This window comes from Vicugna pacos, chromosome 3 (genome assembly GCF_048564905.1).
Source record: "Vicugna pacos chromosome 3, VicPac4, whole genome shotgun sequence".
Taxonomy (NCBI): domain Eukaryota; kingdom Metazoa; phylum Chordata; class Mammalia; order Artiodactyla; family Camelidae; genus Vicugna; species Vicugna pacos.
Genome location: NC_132989.1, coordinates 389229 through 414772, shown reverse-complemented (window position 1 = coordinate 414772; position 25544 = coordinate 389229). Strand labels below are relative to the sequence as shown.

The following is a 25544-nucleotide window of genomic DNA, read 5'->3' as shown; positions in this document are numbered from 1 at the left end:
GTGCTGCTCCCGCATTTTCTCCCCAAAGTAAGGAAGAGCCCTCCTTGCCTGGCCATTAGTCTGCAGAGCCCCGCGGCTCACACACTTCCCTGCTCATCAGGAGGCTGATGGAGCCAGTTTGCTTAGACACACTTAGCTACACTCGCAGCGGGGATCATCAGTCTCTTCTGTGTGTTGACCTCCACGTGCAGGGGAGAAAATCGAGTTTTGCTGCCGACAAACGCTTATTGACCACCAGTTGTTTCAGAGGGACTGTGATGTTGAAAACTGGAGTCCCTTTCATTTTTATAGGTTGGATGCTGACAAATGGCACGGCGATATCTCCACTGTAAGTACACCCACCAGAGAGGGGGGCTGAGTTTGGATCTGCATGTATTCAGATCCTGGCACGGGTCAGCTTAGTGTTCTCGCTGGGTTTGGGAGACTGTTTCGGTAGTGATTTATTTGGTTTCCAATAAATTTGCACAGCCGTCTCCTTCAGTCGAGTTCTGATGTGTTCAGTTGAGAAGAGCATGTGAAATTGGGGCAGGCAGAGAGGTGCAATGAAGACTATACACCATCTGGTTACCTCTCATTTTTTATGGGCCCAAAAATGTTTGTCTTGTTTTCTTTTCCCCTCCATCCACCCCTTCAGGTCAGGGAGTTGTCTTCAAGAATATCTTCCTACAATATAAAATAATGAAGAAGGCAGTGTGTCTCTTTGGTTGATTTCAATTGACTTGGGTTCATTGTTTAAGATTTTCTGGTGAGGATTTTATGAGCTCTTAAAAGCTGGAAGAGCAGCACAACCAAGGAGAGAAAGTCAGAGAAACGAGTCAGCGGCCCCTGTGAGGTCTGGGGGGCGAGGGCAGGAGGTGGGGCAGAGGCAGCACCGTGGCCTCCCCTGCAGCCCTGAGGGCAACGTGCGCATGTAAAGCCAGTGTCTCTTGTCACCATCCTTGTCACCATGTGTTCTAACAGGACTCTCACTAAAGGTATGCGTGGAGATTTGGGGAGGCCTTACCTTTTAACCTCTTTTCAAACATCTTTAATGCTGACTGTATTTATTCAAGGTGACACAGAGATCACCTGCAGAACTTGAGGGAGCGGTTCTTGCTTCCTGTCTTGCCCGCCCCAGGCTCACTCATCAGACTCATGATTCTTGCAGGCACTGCAGTGCCCGTGGGGGGAGTTCTGCTCCTGGGGGTCTCTGCTCCTGTGGTGGGAGCTCTGCTCCTCGAGCAGCTGGTCACAGGTGTGCGCACATTGGAGCCGGTCGCACCAGCGCTGATCCCACTCCACATGATGAGTCCTTTGTGTAAGTAGTAGAGGTGGGATCCAGAGTCTTCCTGTGTCTACAGAGTTCTCCAGTAAAGCCAACTTGGAGAAAAGAAAGAAAATGCCTACTGTTCCATGACTGTGTCCTAAGGGTTTAAAGCTCACTGCGGAGCACACGTGAGATCCCATTCAGTAAATACTCTGTGGTCTTGACTCTGACTTGTCATGAATTTGGCATTCTCATAATGTTATTTCTCTTGTAATATGTCTAAGCAATCATTTTTGTGTGATGGTTATATTTGCATAAATGTCCTGAAGAAACTGTTGTGGATGGAAGTGTGGGCATCAGTGGTACCAAAAGGGCTGGTGGCCCTGGGGTCTTCCCAAGCTCCACACCATTTGTTACCAGCAGTCTTTCAGATTGCATCTTATTCCAGAGTTCACCGGGGCTCCCATATCTCACTATGTGTCTTGAGAGGATATTTGTTCAGAGGGTAGGGGACAGGATGCTTCCAAGTCTGGGTTCTGGGGTTCCCTGTCTAAAGGTGGCACTGGCACAAATCCTTTATTCATGGAGTAATGAAGCCCCGCAGTCTCGTGGCTAATTGGGCCTCCCTGTCCTTCTTCATGTTAGGAGCCGGAGGGCTTGGGTAAGGCCCCCAAACCTGTTTTTGGTGAGCTTTCAGCCCTATCACACCATCTGGGTTGTCCCGTTTCAGTCACATGACTTTGATATTTGCAGGTAGGTGTGACTCCTGGACAGTGCCTGGGACTTCCAGGTTTCCCCTACAGTAGGGGCACTGAAGAAATTTCAACCCATAAGGTGTGTTCGGGGACCTCGAGGATAAGTAGGGACCCATAGACAGATATCTGGATGAGTGGCGATCAGGCCCGAGTCTTGGAAGGACAGAGATTCCATTACTGTTGTAACAGTGAACTTAAGGTAGGAATTCAGGTAGGTCTGATGCACTTGAGATTAAAAATATTATCTGGCTTTTATTGTTAGCAGTAGTGGTTTTTAACCCTTAGACCCATTCCCGCTTTTTATAAGAAATATTTTGTAACCATTTTTTTTTGGTGCCCGGAATTGAACATCATAGGAAGTGTAACCTAAGTATAAATATGATAAACAAATAGACAGGTAGATGGAAAAATGGGGTACCTAAATTCTTATATTATGGGGTATTTTATATTTACGCTGATTAGTGACCTCTCAGGACAAAAGGCACATACAAAGGGAGTCACTTCTAATAAACTATTTTTCCAAGCCTTGCCTAACTGGGAAACAAGTGTCTTCACAATGTTAGAGCACCTCCCAGGCCCCGGGGAAATCTCCTTGTCAGAGTTACACTTGCTGATGGTGTCCCGTGCCATGTGCAAGCACATGCGGTTAGGAAGTTGCCCGGAGGCTGATTCCGGGGATTCCTTCTCCATCGCAGCTGTGAGGAGCCTTGCCTTTCCTGACCACAACCACAGAGGCGATTTTAAGTCTCTGAAAACTGCCATACCAGTGTATATCACAACCCCCACAAGATATGTTGAATAAAGTAGAAAACTTTAAGTGCCTCCTTTAGGATAGAAATAGGATACAAAATAAATCATGATTTAAAAAATTCTAGTTCCCGAATAAGTGCTACATTACACTGGCTGCATTATTAGGTTAGACAACTTCATTACTGCTTTCCATACCACATCCTCTAGTTAGATTTTATTTATCTTTTTTTTTCACTAAAGAAAAAAAATCATATGTTGCATTTTTGTGTCAGAGGTGACGAGTAGAGAGCAAGTGTAAAACCGGAAATCGTGATGCTGGTCAGTCTAATATCAGCTCCGTCACTGCACAGATCATCTTAACTCATTTTACTGCACTTTTTGGAATTACCTTCTCACTTGGAAAAACCCCTGTGTCAGTTAGATTTGTTAGGAAAACAATTCTTTTTCTTACTTAGTGCATCAGTGATGTTTTCAAGATGATAAAAAATTTGCCCATGGCATTTAAACAGTTGCTTGTTCTCGTAATTCATGGCTCACGGTCTCGTACTTGTCACAACTGGAGAACTGTATTTTCTGTGTGCAAATTCTCATTGCTTTGGTGACGCAGGGACACGTGTCCTTACTGGATGGAGTATGATAGTAGTTGTTTGCATTCTCTCCCTAGATCTGGAGTCCTGTGTTATGATTCCTGTTAACTTACAAAATATGAATATTGTTATTTACCTAAATAGCTAACATCGCACCAGTGATGCATATCAAATTGGTCCAACTAGGAATTCCAATATTAAGTGAGATAGTAATTTCACAACCTACTCTTCCAAAAATTTGGATTGATGGTTCAATTATAGCAGGGACATTACCTGTTTTAATTGAATCAATCATTGCTTTCTTCAGTAAAAGTTTCCATTTCATCTGCTCTTTTGGTTTATTGTTCTTCAGTGTTTTGTTTGCTTTCTTTCCCAAATATATATGATTTTGGCTTTTGTCATTGAAAATCCTTGCTGGTTTTGCTACCTCATGCTGGAGAGGAAGGCTTGTGACTGTTTTATAGTCACTGGTTTCATGGTTGTATGAGTGCTTAATGCCACCTTGCAGGGGTGTGGAGACCTAATGAAGTGTGTACATAAAAGGCTTAGTCTACACTGATTGCAGGGTTAGTGTTCGCAGCCCATGTCATCAGTAACATAGTTAATCCATTACAATCATCCTCTGTTAATCAGTGTTATCCTTCTAACGTCTCCAGGAGAGGAAATATTTTAGTCTAAGTGCAAATCTTTGCCAAACTTTCAGTCAGATCAAAACCTTCAAAGCTTTGCTGTCAATAGGACTGTGTGCCTGCTATCCCTACTTCTGCTCCTCCTGACCCAGGACGCGGTCCCCACGGCTGATGATCCACTAGACACTGGATTCTTGGTCCCATGGCCCTGTGTGTTCTGAGACATCTGGGGACTTCAGCACTGTTTTAGGGGCATTGGGTCCCACCTCTTCATAGCATTGCTGAGATGAGATCTGTGGCTTCACACTCATTCTTGAGTGTACGGTGCATTTTTTTTGAACCAAAACAACCCCACCGTGGCAGCACTGCTTTGACCACATGCTGGGACAGCGAATGCTTGACAGTTCTCGGGTTTAAATTTTCTGTTCTAATTTCTAAAATAGGGTATATTGACAAACACTCTCCATGTAAACAGAAGTTCTGTGGGGTTTTCAGCAACTTCTAAGAGCATAAATATTCCTGGGGCAGCTAACCTTCCTCCCAACAAGTGAGGAGCAGGCTGGCAAGTCCTGGGTGCCTGTGGCGGCCAAGCTGTGCAGCCCAGGCTGCTCACTGAGGAGCAAGGAGAAAATCTTAAAAACCTACTTCCATTCTGTCTTTCACAGAATCTCAGAAATGAACGTTTTAATATCTAAAGAGGGGTGTTTTTTTAAATAAATTTTTTATTTTTTTCCTTTTTCAGTTTTATCAGGTAGAATTATTACAGTTCAACTTCACATAAATATATTGCATGTAAATACATGTATAGAGTATACTGCATTTTTTAGTTTACATATATGTACTAATTATTGTTTCCAACAACAGATTAGAGCTTTAGATTTTTAAAATTACAGTTACCAGAGGAATAAGGACATCTACAAAAGAATAATAAACACAATATGGTAATCCAATCACAAAGGACAGTCAGATGTGCTTACATATATTCAAGAAATCAAAATAATATTTAGTTCATTTGTGATCTTATTATTATTGCTATTAATTTTAGATTCCCCATAAATGATGTCATGTGGCATTTTTCTTTCTCTTTCCACCCCACTTCACTTAGAATGACAGTCTTCAGGTCCACCCATGTTGCTGCAAATGGCATCTTTTATGGCTGAGTAGTATTCCATTGTATATATGTATCAGCTCCTCTTTATCCAGTCATGTGCTGATGGACATTTGTGTTGTTTACATGTTCTTTGTTCTATGTCCCTTCTGGCAACAATTACGGATTTTAAATATTTTCCACCTTAAAATCCTTCCTGAAGGAGATGTGGTAACAGGAATCAAAAACAGTTACAGCACAGGTTTCTGTGCGATGGGCCCTGGGGGCTTGGTAGAAAGGTTGGCAGAAAGGATTTCAGATTCTGAACAAATGATTCTTCCTCTTGTAGCCCTGCTGACCGCCTCTCTCACGGCCTGCCCTACAAGTCTGACCAGTCCCTTCTGTGAATCCTACTGTATTGTGCACAAATTTTGTCCAATTGGTGTCATCCAGCAGGGACATTAGGTGAGGCACCTAAGCTCCTGTGGTGGTTTCTTCCATCAGCCCTTAACTTCCTTGGGAGCCAGGACTGTCTCATTGCCTCAAGGATCCCTAATGCCTAGTGAGATGCCTGATACAGCTGGTACTTAACGAGCACATCGGTCAAATGGTAAAACCTGATTAAAGAAAAGACCCTCATTTTTCAGACATGCCTACTTGAGTACAAAGGGTAAAATGACATGTCTTCTTGGATTTGCTGTCAAATATTTCAACAAAGGACAAATAAAAGAACAAAGGTCTTAATAAAGGAAATATGGAAAAGTTTGTGAATTCCTTAATCTGGGTGATGGGCTTATTGTACTATACTTACTGGTGTATACTTAAGTTAGTTTATAATTTTACTGTCATTAGCGGAATACCAAGTATTGATACGTATAAATTGAAATACTTAGAACTGACCAAACTTACCCCACACAAAATCCTTAATATTCTAGTAGTCTGTCTTACAGAAATCTTTTCCCACAAAGACAGGAAAAAATGGAAAGGCAGATCCGTGCAGTATATCCACGTTGTCAAAACACCAAAGGCCGACACAAAAGAAGTGATTCTAAAAAAGATAAAGAGGCTGAAATCAATGTCCGGAAAACCTAGTTAAGAATCCTAAATGGCCCAACTTAACTAACCTCAGCACTGCCGCATCAAGAATGGGGCAAATAGCACCTAGTGGATTTTTTTTTTTAAATAAATAAATAATGATCCAGTTCCTACCACAGGCAATTATAATAAGACTGAGTATAAATTCTACCAACAAATAGTGTACAAATCATAATTTCTGCTTGATTCAAACTGCTTCTTCTTTAAAATCTGAATCTTTTTAAACTTAAGACACATTTGTGGCATATGACCTAGTGATAAAATGTTCAACCCGCTTGTATTCAAAAAGTTCACCAATGTAAGTGTTTATTACATCAACTATTGCTTTTTGGGAAACCCATGTGCCTTGTCACTCTCTTTCATAAAATTTCCTGTGGAAAATTCAATCCCTCATTCAGGAAAGGGCTGAGCAAATGGTCTGATGGAAAACCTTCATACACTGCAACACAAGAAAATGAAAATGACTGTGAGCAGCCCCTGAAGCCGGCAGACACACACAGTGTATGGCTGTGTTCCCACCTCGACTTTCTGTAACCAGCAGGAAAATGCATCTCAAGAAATAGACATAAACACTTTTCAGGACCTGAGCACATAATTTCCCTTTCAGGGTTTAGTGGGCTTCCATTTACTTCTATGAGAAATGTTAAAACAACAGAACAACTGCTGATAGGGTTTAAAGTAACTTTTATTTCTTAGTGAAAATAAGGCCAGCTGATAGTTATCATTTTTACTTTATTTGATCTCACTCTCCTACTTTACCTCCCCAACCACCTCCACAAAATGACAGTGAACGTCCCCTCCTGGGTCAGAATTCTAAGTAGAAAGTACCAATCACATGGAGGTGTGCTTTGTTGTTTTATTTTTAAAAAGAAACATGTTTCATTCATGTGATTTAATAATTAAGTTCAAGAAACAAACTCTATTCAATAAATGGTAGCCAACACATGTCGTCATAGCTGCTCATAAGGTTTGGCCCCATGTTACACACATTTACATGGACATCTGCCATGTGCTGTCATGGGACATGGTGAGTGGGGACAGGGTCTCTGCTCTCACAGGGCACACAGCCTGGTGGGGGAGGCAGTGTTCAATCATTGCCTTTTTTTTTAATGTACTAACAAATTGTGGGAAATGCTATTTAAAAAGAACAAAATGAGTCAATGAAAGAGAAAAATACAAGGACTGTATTTAGGCTGAGGGAAGACAGGAAACCTCTTTGAAGAGCTGACACTCCACTGAGACCCAAGGGACAACTCCGGTGTTGCAGGTGAATGGCAGGGACACACTGATAAAGGGCTGATATCCAGAATATACCAAAATTTCTTTAAACTCAACAAGAAGGATGAATAACTTGATTAAAAACTGAGCAAAATGCCTGAACACACACCTCATCAAAGAAGAAATCTAGATGCCAAAGAAGTCTGTGGAAAGATGCTCCACAGCATCTGACATCAAGGGGATGTCGACTGAAACAGCGAGGTATCACTTCACACCTGTAAGAACTGCCAAAACGCAGAACACTGACAGCACCGAATGCTGGTGAGGATGTGGAGCGTCAGGAATTCTCATGCATTGTTGGTGGGAATGTAAAATGGCCCAGATACTTTGGAAGATTGTCTGGCAATTTTTTACAAAACTAAACGTACTCCTAACATATGATCCGGCAACTGTGCTCCTTGGTGTTTACTCGATGAAATGGAAACTTATGTCCACACACAAATCTGCATACAGATGTTAATAGCAGCTTTATTCATAATCACCAGAACTCAGAAGCAACTAAGCTGTTCTTCAGTAGGTGAATGGATAAATAAACTGTGGTCCAGGCCGAAAATGGACTATTATTTTGTGTTAAAATGGAGTGAGATATCAAGGCATGGAAAGACACGGAGGAACCTTAAATGCATATTACTAAGTGAAAGAAGCCAATCTGGGAAGGTTCTGCAACTGTCTGATTCCAACTGTATGGTGTTCTGGGAAAGGCAAAACCACAGAGACTAAAAATCAGTGACTGTCAGAGGCTAGAGGGGAAGGAGCAATGAATGAGGTGCAGCACGGAGCATTTTTAGGGTCACTAAGACAGACTACTCTGTATGACGCTGTGACAGTGGATACATGTCACTGTACATCTGACCAAACCCACAGAGTGCACACCGCCCAGTGTAAATCCTAGTGTCAAGTATGGGCTCTGGGTGATGATGACGTGTCAGTGTAGGTTCAACCATTGTCACAAATGCACGCTCTGGTGCAGGTGTCAATAGTGAGGAGGCTGTGGGGACAAACTGCAGTTCATACACCCAATCCAGCCCCAGCCACCGCTGTTAATAAAGCTCTGTGGGTGTGTGGACTGTCCGGCTGCTCTGGCGTCTGAACAGCAGAGCTGAGCAGCTGCACCAGAGATCAGGAGGTTTGCAGACCCTGAAATATTTACTCCCAAGCCCTTATCAGAAAAAATTCTGCTCAGCCCTGTTCTACACGAATCAGGATTCACCCTGATGAGACAGGACAGCAGGGCCCAAACCAGGCATGGTTAATGGGACTGAAGCAATGTTTTAGTTCTAACACCTTTGCTGAAGTCCTGCAGGACCAGCGACAGACTGTAGCCAGGAAGCGTCTGCAGGAGGAGGAGGGAGCAGGCCTTCCCGCCAGGCTCCGGGATGCCAGGGGCCTCGCGCCGCACGGGGGCCACCCGCTTGAAGGAGACAGACTTGCAGTGGAAGCCGATCAACTCATAGAGCTCGGAGAGGAGGCTGCACTGCTGAATTCTCTCCTCGGAACGCTGAAGCACAGGGAGAAAAGCAACAAGCACCTGAACGAAACATGGCAGTGAAAAAAGACCCGTAAAAAAGTTTTCCCTTAAAACAGAGACCCAATGACACAGGAAGGAAGAGAAAGGCTGACTTAGTCCCTGGCGGGACCGGATGCAGTAACGCAGGGAAGCAGCGCTGTGCAGATGCTCCAGACCCCCTCCAGGTCCCACCTCTCCGCGATCCGCCTGTCCTTTTACTAGAAAGGCCTGTATTCCCTGAAATAGAGGAATCTGCTACCTAAACATGGGACACAGAGAAGGGAAAGAGGAAAAGGAAGGGAAAGTAAAGGAACAACAGTTCATCTAGACCCTAGGGTCAGGGCGGGACTTTCACCAAACACACAACCTCTCAAAGCACAGAGCGCACAGTGAGAGGCTGACAGAGTGACTGCGACTTCTGCTCCTTAAACACCAGCTACCTGCCAGCACACGCTGCGCCCGTTACTGAATCATTACAATCATCTCAGAAACTATTACTACCCCGGCTCACAGGCAAGGAAATCTGAAACTCGGGGAGGAATTATTATCATCTTGGACAAAGTCCCACAGCCCAGAAGTGTCAGAGCCTCCGGCAGACCCTGCACTAAAATGCTCAGCTTCACCACTGGCCCTGAGCCTCAGGCTGAGGCCACGTCAGGTCTGCAAGGGCCCAGAGCACGAGGCTTTGGGACAGGGAATGCTCCCACTCGAAGTGCCAGGCCAAGTCTCTCAGAAACCTATGAAATGAAACCAAATCCCCAAAATCATTTCCAACCCACTGCACTGTCCGGGAGGACTGATCGGCACATCTGCGCTGTCACCTGTACACAGGCTGTGCAAGGGGCCCAGACAGTGACGTGACGTCCCAGTGGAAGTGGCTCGGAGACCACTTCATCGCAGGACAGACTCTCCCGGCTTCCAACGTTATCGCTCCATTCCATTTCCAACCGGAAAGTAAGTTTAGACTTGTTTTCCTCTCCTAGAAACAAAGAGAGTGGTAACATCAGCCGGAAACTCAAGACTGAGGAAGAGTCTCCTGACCATCTGGAAGGATAGGTCGGGGAGGGAACAGAGACAGGGATCAAAAAGACCCGTGTTCCAGTCCAAAGTCTGCACTTCACTCGCTTTGACAGTTTACTTGTTAATACAGGTGATAAAATCTAATTATGATTGTTGGGAAAACTAATTGAAATAACGTATTCCACTAGCATAGGTGTAAAATCCTCCATGAGTGTTCCAGAAATGGACGTGATCGTGGTTAGTTACTGTTTGCCAATTCTTGTGTTGTAAGCTCACATCAGCCAACCAGAGATGTGCCAGAGAATGCCTCACCAGCCAGCAGCCTTCTCCAACTTGGAAACTCACAGTGTCCGAAGAACAGGCAGTGGTGGATGCTTTGGGGCACTCTGGAGGTAGCACTCCAGTGATGACTTTAAAAAGCCGGGGAGAATTTAGGGGACCATACAGTTCAAATACAAAAAACACATTCCATGTCTACAAATATTCATCTCTAGCCATGATGATCCTGAGAGGAAATACATATTCAAACGTACACCATTTTCCCACATAAGTGCATCAGAACAATTTGGAAAGAATGTAATTTTCTTCTCTAGATCACACAGTGGGGATTGCAATGTTTGTACTGAGAGCACTACTTGTAAAACATCTGCTAACATAACTGGGTCCACTATCAGTCCATTCGAAGAGAAGGATGGAAAAGAACAAGCCAAGCTAATACGCTCCGGTCTTTGGTGGGTTACAATGTCACAAAGGAGACGGACAGGTCATCAAGGAACCACTCTGCCGTGATCACGGAGCTGGGGAGCGGGATGGGCGGCAAGATGTATGACGTAGCAGTAACTGTGCCCGCGCTTCTAGGCAGGTACCCAAAGTCACCTCAAGAAGGTGTCAAATGCTTGTGCCCACGTGCTCATCACCTGACATGTATTTAAGAGAAATGAAAACCTATAAAAGGACAATACCTTTGGTGGGCACACTTCCAAAGTGCAAAGCCACAGTTTGACAACTGGCCATCTTGGTTCCCTGGGATTCATTCTTGAAGAACCTTAAAAACCACTCCTCTGTCCTCAAGAAGTGCTGCCTACTTGTCCTATCTTTGGCTCAGGGATACAGCACGTTCACGTGAACTTTAAAGTCTGCACAGATTTGACTGTCTTTCTCCAGGTTCCCTTGTCCATTTTGAAGAGGTCTAAGTCCATCCTCTGTAAGATCAATTCCCTCCAATGAAAACTCATCGAGCCTGCAATTAAAAGCCAACTGAACAGGAATGTCCTCAGCTAAAAATGTCACCCACCCTTCACTGCTTTCTTAATTTCCTTTCCTGGCTAATTGCAACAGACTAATACCACCCTCCACCCAGCTCCCCAACTATGTGAAACAGAAAGTAAGGTCCATAAAAGAGGAGACAACTCCATAGTCACCTCTGAATTCCTAGCACATACTAATGTAATTAAATAGAACTATGATTATGGCTTCTTTCCTTTAAAACCTTTCTGGTTATTTAAATGAGACCATGGAAGGGACGTGTTTGGGTCCAATATCTTGATCCAGAAGACTCTGGAGGCCTTTTTCAGAATGACTGCTCACTGATTCATTGAAAACACAACTTCTCATTCTGGGAGGAGCTGTGATTTTTCTGCCAGGAGTTTGTGGTCACTCTCATGCCATAACAGCTTTAAACCAAATCCTAACTATGGATTTGTTATTTTTCCCCGCTTCCAAAAAAATTGACTTTCCTTAATTTCTTGCCGTGAGGAATGATTTTTTTTTCTTTCTTTCTAATTCACCCTTTATTACACAGGCTTCTCAGGATGTGCTTGGCCTTACATAGGATGAGCCATCCAATTCCCAGTGTGAGAGGCCTCGGGCTCACCTCCTGCCCTGCTGCCAGGGCAACTAACACTCAGTTCAGGAGCCAACCGGCACCCCAGGGCTTCTAAGGCTCGCGTATCTCCCAGAAACCCTGCTTTCTGGTTTGATTTGGCTTCTGAAGATTTCCCCTCACTTTCCTGACAATTACCTGTGCAGCTTGAAAGATGAGGAAGGAAGGTTTTATTTCTTAATCAGCATTTTAAGAAACTTGTGTAATGAAGGTTTTCACGAGTTTCTAGAACCCTCCATTGCCAAGACAGAAAACACAATAGATATTTTCTAAATTTAGGTATCATGTGCATTTTTTCTTTGCTTTTGTTTTCTTAACTACTAACAGACTTTTTTTAATTAAAAAAAATAAGGCCCCAAATAGGATAGAACCTTGAAGGGGCAAACAAAATTTAAGGGCAAAGACAGAAACATGATAAGTACTCTACTAAGATAATAGAATACATACACTATGGATCAGATCAGCAATTCTCAGTAACAGCTAATTGATACATGACCATGAGGTAAAACGTCTCTCCTGTCAGGAGATGGCCAACAGAAAATAGAATTAAAACAGCAAATTAAAATTCTAAGTCTGGCGAGGTATAGAAGGCTACCAGCTAAATGTGTCTTCTTCTGCAAAAGAGGGAGACTCACCAGCTCTTTTCTGTGGAGCCTGAGCCCACTGGAGGACGGTGAAGTGACCTCTGTAAGTACTCAATTAGCAAAGTGAGTGATGAATAAAGAGATGTGAGCTTTGCTGACAGAGATGATACTACTATTCACTTGTCCTGTAAAGTATGTCTTCACGTTCAGTGATCAATACCTCGGCATCCTCAGGGATTGAGATTATAGGAAAATGCACAGCCCGGGCCAAGACCTCCTCTGTGAGTTCGTGACACTGCACTTAGATGTCTCAAGGGCACCTCCAACTCTACCTGCACAGAACTGACTTCACGGTTCTCCTCCCATAGCCGTCCTGCCCAGGGCACCTGGGCGGGTTGCAAGGTCTCCCTTCCTCTCCCAGTTCAGACCCATCACTCACAGATGTGACTGGACCCCTCCTTCAGGATAAGTTTTCCTCAGTCACCGAGTCCCACCACCCTCACCTGACCTACCGGGTACTCACTGGCACTCACTCAGCACTGACTGTGTGCTGGGGACCACGCTGCATACTGTGCACACGTTATCTCACTGGATCTCCACAGCATCCTGGGAATTGGGTACATCACTGCTTCAATTGATTAGATAAATTGTTTCACTTTCTTGACTGCATCATCCAAAGTGACACGGCTACTGAGTCACATACCTGGGACTGAAAACCACTTGAAAATTGAACACTGCTACACCTCGCAGCCACCCTACTCTGACTCATCACATCAGCTCCTGCCGAGCCTACTGAATGTTTGCAAGCATTCTACAAACACAAAAGTGATCTACGAGAGCACCCCACTCCCCTACTTAAAATCTGTCACTGATGGTCCACTGCCCTTACGAGAAAGCCCAACCGTGCCTGAGCACAGCCCAACGGCCCGGCATCCGCGTTCCCTGTGCGGCCGCGCCGCCTCACCCACCACGTAGCTCTACACGTGACGTGTCCGGACAGGGATGCTGACTCCGTACAACCCAGGGCTCATCTCACTCGAACAATGATCACCCTCTTCAATGCTGACTCTCAGAAAACTGTTATCTCAGGTTGAATCAATATCTTTTTCCTTACAACTTCCCGTCATTGATAATGAGCTCCCCCCAAAAGAGAGAAGACTAAATCCTCAGTCTCCTTATCTGTAAAGTGGGAATAATAAGGAAATATGTGAGGTTTTAAGTGAAATAATATTCATGTGAGGCTGAGGGACAATTCTCAACATACAGTAAGCACTCAATATGTGCTTACTTAGTATTAATAAGAATATGTTGCATTCCAGCAACCTTAAATCAATGTTTTATGGCTTTGTCCAACAGACTACAGACAAACTGTTGGACGAACCCCTTTGAGCAGATCAGCACAAGCGTACTGGGAGTGGTAAGCGCGGACTCTAGTTACAGCTGCAGCCACCCAGCACTATGGGGCGGGGGCAGTTTGCACAAACTCTTACATGTTTCTTGAGCATTTAGTTGTCATTAATGATTAAAGACAGGTGTTCTTTCGTCAAAGCTCCTGAAATATAAATCTTCAAAGATTGATGCAAATTAGATTTCAAGTACAACACTCTCACTAGAAATTATTTTAAAATTATAGTCTTAGCTCCTCTGCACATCACAAGGGCATGATCTTAATCTATCTGATTACACCAAAAGTGTTGTTTAAAAGAAATTAAGATGAAGCCATCCTAAATAAGCTCTCAGTATCATCTGCACAAAGCCCCACCCAAGAGTCTCATTTCTCACATACACATAGGTGTTCAGGTAGCTTAACCTGGGTCTTTGTTTCTTATAACACGGGGGTAGGAAGAGTTGTGGATAGATTTATGTAGCAAATATAAACTTAGGGTATTTGCTGTGAAGGAATCCTAGAAATACTCAAATTGATATATAGTCCTACCTGCAAGAAGCTCAGCCTTTCCATTTACAACAGCATTAAAAATAAAATGAGAGATACATTTAACAAAATTTTACAAGATTTGTACATTGAACATTTAGAAGTATCACCAAAATAAAATTTAAAAGATCTACATATATGGAAGGCATACCATGTTCATGGAATGGAAGACAATATTGTTAAAAATGTTAAGACTCCCCAAATTGATTTACAAATTCAGTGGAATCCCTATCAAAATTCCAGGTGACTTCTATACAAAAATTGAAAAACTTATCCCAAAATTCATATGGAAGTGCAAGGAGCCTAGGTCAGCCAAAACAATCTTGAGAAAGTAGAGCAAAGTTGGAGGACTCACTTTAAACGATACTAAAAAGCTATAGTAATAAGTCAGTATGGTACTGGCATAAGTTTGGATAAATAAATCTATGAGACACAATAAAAACCCAGGGGGAAATAATTTACATTTACAGTTTTCCACAAGGGTGCCAACAACACTCCATTGAAAGAACAATCTATTCAACAAATGGTGCAGGGACAGCTGGCTATCTACAGGCAAAAGAATGAATCTGGAAACTGGCCCCCATATTTTATATAACAAATGAAAATTAATTCAAAATGGATCACAGACAGAAACCTAAAAACTAAACCTATAAACTTTCTAAAAGAAGACACAGTATAAATCTTTGTGGTCCTAGGACATGCTTTGGTTTCATAGATACAATACGAAGACCACAAGTAATAGAAGAAAAAAGCAGATAAACTGGACTTCATCAAAATTAAAACCTTTTTGTTGCAAAGGACATCATCAAGAAAGTGAAATGACAGGGGAAGGGGGTATCTCAACTGATAGAGTGTATGCTTAGCAAGAAAAATAAAATAAATAAATACATCTAATTACCTCCCCTGTTAAGAAATTGTTTTAATGTTTAAAAAAAACTAAAGTGAAAGGACAATCTGCAGAATAGGAGAAAAATTTTGCAAAGCATGTATCTAATAAGAGACTCGTATTCAGGATATATAACAAATGCTTACAACTGAATAATACAAATACAATTGACCCAATTTTTAAAGTTGCCAAAGATTTAAATAAATACACAAATGGCCGATAATCATATGAAAAGAAGCTCAGTATTACTAGCAAAATCAAAATCAAAATGAGATCTCATTTTACACTCACTAGGACGGTTATAATCAAATCACGGACAATAACAAGTGTCGTTCAGGAGGCAGAGATACCTCATATGTGGCCAGTGGAAAGGCACAATGGTGCAGCTTCTATGGAGAAGTCTGGTGTTTCCTCAAAACTTTAGAGTTATATGGCTCAGCAATACCACTCCTACATGTAGATTTATCCCTCAGTATCCTCGTGGGGTTGGTTTCAGGAACCCCCCACCATGGATTCCATAATCCAAGGATGTTCAAGTTTACAATCAGCCATCTGGATTCATGAAGTGGAAACTACAGATATGGCAGGCCAACTGTACAGCCAACAGAATGAAAACATATTCTCACAAAAACTTGCACATCAATATTCATAGCAATATCATTCAGAGTAGCCAAAAGTTACTAACAATATCCATCCATCAATGAATGGATAAACAAAATTACCAAGAATAGGCCCACAAACTTTTGGTCATTGAATCTTTGACAAAGGAGGTGAGAACACACAATGGAGTAAAGACAGCCTCTTCAGCAAATGGTGTAGGGAAAACTGGACAGCTGCATGTAAATCAATGAAGTTAGACTACTCCCTCACTGCATACACAAAAATAAATTCAAAATGGCTTTAAGACTTAAACATGTAGACAAGACGCTATAAACCTCTTAGAAGAAAACATAGGCAAAACATCTGACATACATCTAAGCAATGTTCTCCTAGAGCAGTCTACTCAAGCAATAGTAAAACAAACAAAAATATACAAGTGGGATCTAATTAAACTTACGAGCTTTTGGACAGCAAAGGAAACAGTAAGCAAAACAAAAAGACAGCCTATAGAATGGGAGAAAATATTTGCAATAAATGAGACTAACAAGGGCTTAATTCCCAGAATATATAAAGAGCTTTTACACTTCATAAGAAAGAAAAACAAACAATTCAATCCAAAAATGGGCAGAAGACCTAAAGAAAAATTTCTCCAATGGAGACATACAAATAGCCAATAGGCACATGAAAAAATGCTCAATATCATTATCAGAGAAATGCAAATCAAAACAACAAACAAATATCACATCTCACCAGTCAGAATAGCCATCATTCAGAAGTTCACAAACAATAAATGCTGGAGAGGCTGTGGAGAATAGGGAACCCTCATACACTGTGGTGGGAATGCAGTTTGGTGGAGCCATTGTGGAAAACAATATAGAGGTTCCTCAAAAGACAAAAAATTGACCTCCCATATGACCCAGCAATCCCACTGCTGGGCATATATCCAGAAGGAACCGTAATTCAAAAACACACCTACACCCCAATATTCACAGCAGCAATATTTACATTAATAAGACATGGGAACAACCTAAATGTCCACTGACAGATGACTGGATAAACAGGTTGTAGTATATTTGTACAATAGACTACTATTCACCCATAAAAAATAATAAAATAATGCCCATTTTAGCAACATCAATGGACCTGGAGAATGTCATTCTAAGTGAAGTAACCCACAAAGAGAAAGAAAAATACCATATGAGATCGCTCATATGTGGAATCTAAAAACAACAACAACAACAACAACAAAAAAAAAAAAACAAAAAGATAAACTAATCTACAGAACAGAAACAGACACAGAGACATAGAAACCAAACTATGGTTACCAGAGGGGAGAGGGTGTGGGAAGGAATAAATTGGGAGTTCAAGATTTGCAGATACTGAATATGTATAGAATAAAGAGCAAGTTTATACTGTATAGCACAGGAGAATATATATAATACCTTATAGTAACATGTTGAAAAAGAATACGAACATGAATACAGGTATGTTCCTATATCAATGAAGTGTTGTGCTGTACACAAGAAACTGATGCAACATTATAAACTGACTAGAATTCAATGAAAATATTTTTAAATAGACAAAAAACGGAAAAAGAAAGAAAAAGGACATTATCAAACCAAAGGAATAATGTACTGATTGAGGCTACAACATGGATGAACCTTGAAAGTTTATACTAAAATAAGCCAGACACAAAAGTGCAAATAGTGCCCTTTGAGGTGAACTGTATCTTAGCGTTTATTTTACTATTCTAGTAAATTTTCCGGAGGTTTGAAGTCTATCAAAGTCAAAATAAAATGTATGATTCATTAAAAACATAAAATGATTCCTCACAGGAGGGCTTTAATTATTAAATGCAGAAATGCATGTAAAGCTCCTGGAACAACACTTTGCACGTCCACACACAGTCACTGCTGTCACTGCCATTCAGAGGGTGGTGCCAGCGCTGATGAGGGCTGCCTCCCGTTGCTCCCCTGCAGACAGGAGTGAGGGTCTGGGCTCTGACAGGAAGGGTGACCATGAACATGGGTTAGAGAGAGCCATGCCCCAGACTCTGCATTACCCTACTTTCTTACACAAACTGCTCCATGTAACATAAACACGCTTCAGGGATGTATCTTACAACACAGGGAATATAGCCAATGTTTTACAATAACTATAAATGGAGCATAAGAATAAAAATTGTGCAACTATTGTACACCTGAAACTTATATCAAGCTGTAAATCAGCTATATCTTTATAAAAAATTAAAAAAATAATTTAAAAATGTTATCACTTTAGTATTCAATTTGGTTTTTAATTAACTTCTAAACAGCTTAGAATGTATAAAACATTAAAGTGTGATAAGTTTGTTTACATATTTATTTTCTTTCAGCCTCCTGCTAAAAGAGAAGTTAAACAATATTTTAAACACAGATTAACAACCATAACAACAAAAATACAAAAGTGAGAGTGAAGGAGATTCAATACTTAAATGAAACCAGGGGGAGGTAAAGTCATAAAAACGAATGCCATGAATTCAGGGCAAGTGTTAAAGGCCGACTAGGAATTCAGCTGTAAGATTCTTGGCAGCCAAAGCAAAAAGAAAAAGATGATGGGACGGGTGGTAGAGCGTGTGCTTAGCGTGCACGGGGTCCTGGGTTCAAGCGCCAGGACCTCCACTAACAGATAAATACATCTAATTTCCTACCCCCCAAAAGAGCCTCAAAGAAAAGAAAAAGAGAAATTTCTTTCCTAAGAAAACCTGATATTAAATTTAGATTAAATACTTGAAAAAAAAAAAGAAAAATAGAAAAAGATGAGTGACACAAACAATAATGCCCATGAGATAAATCTGCGGTGGCTGCTGGCACGCCCCATGACCCACGTGGGAAAATTTGAAACATCTTTCTCACTACTCAGAGCCATCCTCAGACCACCCCAGCCCTCACCCTGTTAAATGCAGGAGCACAGGCAGGGCCGGGCCTTTGCTCTCTCTGTGTCATCACAGTGAGACAGGATGGAAGGGGGCAGAGCACAGCCATTCTAGGAAGGCCACAGCAATTAACATCAAAATGGTGAAGGTTTCAACACCCAATAGGCCTTGAGGCTCAGGATGAAGAGATGTAAATTCTAGCAGAGCTTGAGCTTCATTATACATCCATTGTAATAGTAACATGGTTAATAACACGCCCCAAGGCACCATAGCTATCACAAAGCTTGCCACAAAAGGTCAAAAGGTGGGAAATGGCCAACTCCCAGGGAATCCCAGCCCTTTGCCCTTAGGCTGCTCATTCTACTTATTAGCATATGAAACAACCAAACCCAAGAAACGCAGCAACACAGCTCCACCTCGCGGTCAACACTCTCACCCTCTTCGGAGAAGACCCACACTCTTGTCTGTGGAGTGTGTACCTACTTTTAATTTTAGCACCCAACCCCCACACCTCGTGGCCTGTCTCTTGCCTTTCAATGTGTCTCTGTGAATAAATCTACCTTTACTCAACAGTGGCTTGCTCTTGAATTCTTTCCTGCATGAAGCCAAGGACCCACGTCTGGTGGGGCACATTCCAGGGGCTCAACCAAAGCCTGGCACACAGCCCTTCTCATGCCCCACATCTGTTTTCTTGTATCAACAGGACTGGGATGTGAAGGGAGGTCTGAGGCCCCAGCTAAGGGACAGAAGCAGCCCCCAGGGCTCGAATTGGCGGGCAGCCTTTCCCCCAGCAGGGGCCCTGGGTTCGGCCCCATTCTCTGTGTTTCCCTGTTGTGCTGACTCCCCAGCCAGAGAGCGGTTCTCCTAGGCCTTTCCCCACAAAACCCTTCTCTCCAAAATACAAGCACATCATGTCACAGTCCTCTTATTCAACCAGGAAGTTTTCAGCCCACTTTTTCCTTCCCTAGTAAAGAATCTATCTGTCCTCCCTCCCAACCCACCACTTCTTTCTTTGTGAGAACTCTGTACTCCCCACACACCATCCTGAAGGCAGGTGCCATGCTGGCTGGGACCGAGATGTTTCAGTCTCACACAGCCTGAGTCATTTCACTTTCCTCTTTCTACGTTAAAAAGCCTTTCCTGAGTCTCCCACCCCTCTGATTCTGAACTTCACAAAATGCTGAGATTACAGTCACTATGTTCATACATCCCAGGTTTTGACTAGGTTTCCTTCGCAAGATCTTCATTAAAGAGCTGCATCAAGAAGTTTAAAGAGGCTTTTCTTACATCTGAGCGGAGGAGCCTGCATAAAACTTAAATGGCTTTGAAGAGAGAGTTAACCAGGTACAGAGAGTTCACAGGTCTTGGTCAATAGTGACACGAGGCAAAATGTTCTTCATATGATCAGAGTGGCTTCTGAACACAGGGTCTGCAGGGAGGAGGTGTCAGGCTGTGAGTGCTATGAGTGACACTGGGTACGCTACCCTAGCTGGGGAAGTATTGGATTTTGTTCTAGTTTTCCAAACAATTTCTTACTACCTTTTTCCCTTATTGTCACATACCATTTCCTACGGATTAAGAAAATCAATGTCAGTCATTTGGGCCACTTGGGAGAAGCTACACGATGCCATTCACAAGGCTGGGATATAACAGCCACACCAGTCTAGGTTGAAAGACCAGTGGGGGTATTTCCAAGGTAATCACGGGCATGCAGCAAAATCCCCAGCTTCAATGACCTCATCTCAAATGTGAGGCCAATAAAACTATCAAGCAAAGTGCATGATGATTATGGGCGACATCTGTTTACTAGGTAAGTGCCCGTGACAGCTGCAGCTGAATGGGGAGTGAGTAAGATTAACAAGGCCCTGTCTACCTGGCCACACGCGCCCTGCCTTCCTGCCTTGGTGCAGCAGCAGAGCTTGTATAGCTGAGATGAACGCCCCCAGAGCAGCCCCGACGGGAAAGCTTCCAGCTCTGCACGACGAGACGTGATTCTTTCCTTCTCAGAGCTGATCGCAGTTTGCAGTCGTTTGTTTTTACATTTATCCCTTTAGTACCTGCTTCTCCTCCAGAGTTTTTGCTTAAGCAGCACAGGTCCAGGTTTGTGTTGCTCCCTGCTGGATATTCTGGACTGGGAGAAAGGCGACCACACGTCTGGCTCTGAGGCTGAACGGAGAGGGCAGAAGGCCCAGGGGCCCATGCTGAACCGAGGCCCCTGCACCCAAAATTGTGGTCTGACTTTGGGAAAATTACACAGTCTTCTTTACCCTGAGATTCCTCATCTGTCCATGAAAATAACTGCCCACGGCACGTAGAGTTTCAAGGATTAAAGGAAATCACCCAATTCACAACCTATTCAAGGGACTACCAGTGTGTCCTCAACAGGCACATGCTACCTTTATGGCTGTGACACACGCTAAGCGGGGTGGGCGGACACAGTGAACACTGCTAATTGCCTGTTTGTTAAGTGTTTCATGTGTGTTATAATATTGTTTACAACTTACAACAATCCCAGGAAGAAACGAATATTATAATGCACATTTCACAGATTCACCAACAGTTTAAGGGAGGTTACACTCTTGTCCAAGGCCCAAAGGTGAGGACATGGTGATTTAACCCTGAATCTGAGCCCAGGCCTGGGCTACACCTCTCTCCAATCCACCTGACCACTTGCCTATGAAATCCACCTCTCCAATACACAAGTTTGAACAGGCCAGCTCTTAAAATGCAATGTGTGCCACCGTTTGTCAATGTTGGTTAATTACCATAAACTGTTCTCAGAAAGCGCTACAGAAAAGACAGGTGAACCCACATCCCTGATAACAAAGAAGTGGAATTCTGCCTTGCATTCTCCTGTAATGTGCAGAAACCCTTCCCTACACCACCAAATTCAAATGTTTGCTTCATCCGTGTTTATGTTTGCACACGGAATATTAAAGTAGAAGGTACCTGCAGTAATTCCATCTCGGTTCCTTTCCAAGGTTCCAGATTATCCACAATCAGTCTGTGAATGAAAATACTACAACCATGTCGGTAAACAAAGAATGCTGAAACCAAGTCATCAGAGGCTGCCGCCACCCCACAGCGAGGACAGGCCTGAAGCCCAGCCTTTACAGCCACTCATAATGGTGCCCTCTGAACAGACTGAGAATAAGAAGACAGGATAATTGCCCTAGATAGATAGGTGCTTGTCTAAAGAATGAATCTAGTCAGCCCAAATGGTACATAGAAAAGCACTAAATACTTTAACTTGAGATACCTGGCTTTCTTTAGATAACAAGCAATTTTTTATTGTTCCAACTACCTGGTCTTTGTTATAAAGCTCCTATATATACTAGATCCACCCCAACCTCTTCATAGCAGTCCCTCAGAGCTATCTGAGAGGCTGTCATCCCGGCTCGAGTCCTCCCGCCAAATAAAACATAACTCTTATCTGTTAGACTGCACATATATTTCAGTCAACAGTTTAGGACACCATGAAGGGACCTAGAGCAGACTTCTCTCCACCTCAACTCTCCGAGTAACCGGAGCCTTGGTACCAGCAGTGGCCCTTTGTGCCCATACCCTCCTCGGGGAGTCCAGATGAATTTGGATGAGTCTCTCCTGGTTCTCGGATCTCCCATATTCGTTGATAATCCTGAGTTTTATTAGGTGGTGTATCCAGGTACCTGGCCCTCCAGTTGAAAGATACTGGGGAGAATTACCCACCCAGTGGAGACATACTGGGTGGGGCCTGGTTGAAAGATAACGGGAAATACCCACCTTGAGGAGACGTCCGAGGTGTGGCTGGTTGTAAGACACCTAGAAAATACCCAATGGAGACGTCCCGAGTAGGTCCATGTTGAAAGACACTGGGGTCAGGACTGAGTGTTTAGTTAAGAGGCTGGTCTAATGCTTTCATCAATTTGGTTAACTCCATTGAATTTTTCAGGATAAAAGTAAAATTTTTATGAGGAACATTTCAACTCCAAAAATGGGACCCTCCTCCTGGCTGGTAACAGCTTTCTCGGATGACTGAGAAACTTGCAGGAGTGGTAGAGTCAAAGACTTCATGCCATAGAGTTGTCCCTGCGGGAAAACCTACTAACAATTTTATTCTGACAACTCTTCCTTAGAATGGGGAGTAGAACTTCCAAAAAAGGAAAGGCAAAAAAGAAAAAGAAATTACAGAATGCCAGCCTCCAACTGCTACCCCAGCCAGGTTTATATACATACAAAACTTACAACTTTAATTAGGAATTAAAAAAATACTCACTCTTAAAGTATCTAACCAGGCCTCATAAAAACATTTTTTGGAATTCTGAACTTATAAAAGCCAAAACCCCTTTAGGGGGAACTTGGATTTCTCTTCCTGTGTCCTTGAAATGAAAACGTTTTATCTTTCTCTGGTTGTTTTATGTGTGTGTATGTATGTATATATGTGTTTCCTTTTTTTTTTTAAAGGAAAACTTGGACTCTGCCATGCAAAAGGTACAAGTATTGTATACATATGGTGGCCACGCAAATAAACTGGGATTCTCAACTATCCTTTGTACCAATTTTCAGGCATTTTGCCATCTTAAACTTTGCTGCATCAGCCTGAACCACAAATGCCTTTACCTTTTGGAGAGTAAATTTTGTACTTTATTTAGGCAACACCCCCACTCTCATGTGGAAAAACCTCTTCATTTTATTGCTTTAAAATCAGTATGTGTGTGTATAAATAAATAAATAAATAAATGAGAGCCATATAATGGATCCCTTATTTGGAAAAACTTTTAAATTGATGAAAGTTGCAAGAGCTCTCATTATAAACAGCCGTTTTATTGGTACCTAATAAAATCAAGTTTATACGTAGACAATATATCTAATGGTTCATTTAAGAACTTAGTTAAAAAAACTGGTTTAAAAAGCTACATTTGTGTTTTTCCTTTCCCATCAATGGTTCTAGAGTTGCTAATAAAATCTTAGAATAATTAATGTTAATTAGGTTGAGTAATTGGAAAAAGGAATGTAAAAATGTTGATTTTTTTCTTAACGGAAAAAATAAAAAGATAAGGAGCTTATCCCAAATGGGTATATATTTTTAGATGGTTATTTTGAATGAGATGAATAAAATGGACATTTTTGGATTTAGATACAAGGTTTTGATACTACACTATGTAAAGTTAAAAAAAAAATGTCCAAAGAGATCACCTACAGCCCCCCAACTTTAAAGTTTAAAAAAGTCCATTTTATTTACCCCAGTTTAAAATGTATGTATTTATAGGACTAGAAATATAATTTTGTGTGTATATATATATATATATATATATATATATATAGACTGAGATATTTGATCAATGATTGGGGCAACAGGCCAATTAATCAAATTAAAAGTTGAGAAGGGCCTACGTCCTTTGGCTCAAACTTGGGGATCCCAGAGACTTTTCTATAAAATTAGATGCAGTGAAAAAAAAAAAAAAAGAAAAGAAAAGAAGAAAAAGTCTTGCGGCACTCCTTCTAGAAATAAAAATTATTGATTAAACTTTATAAATATTAAAATTAAATGTATAAGAGTTAATAAACTTGAGATAAAATTTGTAAAATTGGTATGTTTAAATTGGCTTTATATAAACTTTTTGCTTAATTATGTTGTGGGATAGATATGTTTCAATGGAAAAAAGCTTCCCTTCTTGCTGTTATAAGGCTGGGCACATTTCTGTCCCTCAGAAAATATTAATTGAACAAACTAAAGGAAACCAATAGTGTTACATGAGCCGTTCTATATAACATAAAACTAAAAACTGATAATCAGTGGCTAATAAAAAAATATAATAAGAGGTTTACCCTGGGTTTAACTTATAACCCAAGGAAAAGAGACCTTACTAAATGCCTTATGCAAGCTTTGGAAGACATGATAAAGTAAACCTTAAAGTTTTAAAACATGGAATTCTTTGTTTACAGCTCTTCTCATTGATTAAAAAAAGCCACATAAGGAGATACAATTGGGCTGAGGTGACAAAGAAGTTCTCTGGGGAACTGGAAGTGTCTGTCATTGTCTTGCAGTTCATAAATGTAAATTCAGCAAACAGTGACCTAGGACTGAGCCTAATTAACTCAATGAGATAAAACTTAAGGCCAAAGAAATTTTTGGCATTTTAGAACTCAGAACCCTGACGGGTCCTTCAGAATTTGTCAAGAAATTTTTAATGTCTTTTTCATAAATAGTAAGCCTTAGTGATTTGAGCAAGCAAATTCAGCTTACTCCAACTATTATTATACCTATCTCATTAGTAAATTTTAAAGTGAAGAAATGACATCTCTACCTTGTGTCTGTTTATAAGCCTACATACACATTATAGATATGAGATATTTCTACTGCTAAAAATAAAAAAATATCAAAGTCAAAGAGCTCTGCTTAATTGATGTAAAAATAAGAGCTTACAAATTAAGTATTTTTTAAATAAAAACTGACTATTTTGACCTTCAGGTTCACGTGAACTGGAAAATATTCAATATTAAGATAATACTTGGTATTGTTTAGTTTAAGTATGTTCTAATTCATATAGACATATTTAAAGTCATCAATATTAAGTATAATACCTTTACTGTACCTAGGTTTAATGAAAGTCAAATAAGATCCTGTTATATCTGTTGCAGGTTTGTCAAAAAAATAATAGTAATGCGATGTGATAAAATTTTAAGTAAATTAAATGCAAATGAGATGAGAGTTTTGGGTAAATTTTTTAAAATATATATTTAAAATGTATGCTTAAGATAATCTCTAACTGTTTGGTATCTAAATTCTAGAGTTGTGCTAAATTAAGTTA

The 25544-nt window shown here is 41.5% G+C and overlaps 1 protein-coding gene across 1 annotated transcript in view; it reads right to left on the bottom strand.

Moving 5' to 3' along the window:
* Positions 1 to 5845: 5845 nt before the first annotated feature.
* The window catches only part of LOC140690632 (uncharacterized), a 168037-nt gene continuing 148338 nt past the window's right edge, over positions 5846 to 25544 (bottom strand). Inside the window, exons 1-4 of the mRNA XM_072952519.1 lie at positions 10917 to 11218; positions 9756 to 9913; positions 8712 to 8955; positions 5846 to 6102 (exon numbers count right to left, since the gene is read on the bottom strand). Of these exons, the coding sequence (XP_072808620.1) occupies positions 6068 to 6102; positions 8712 to 8955; positions 9756 to 9913; positions 10917 to 10968 (489 nt within the window). The 5' untranslated portion in view covers positions 10969 to 11218 and the 3' untranslated portion in view covers positions 5846 to 6067. Of the gene's footprint in view, positions 6103 to 8711; positions 8956 to 9755; positions 9914 to 10916 lie in introns of the transcript that reaches the window.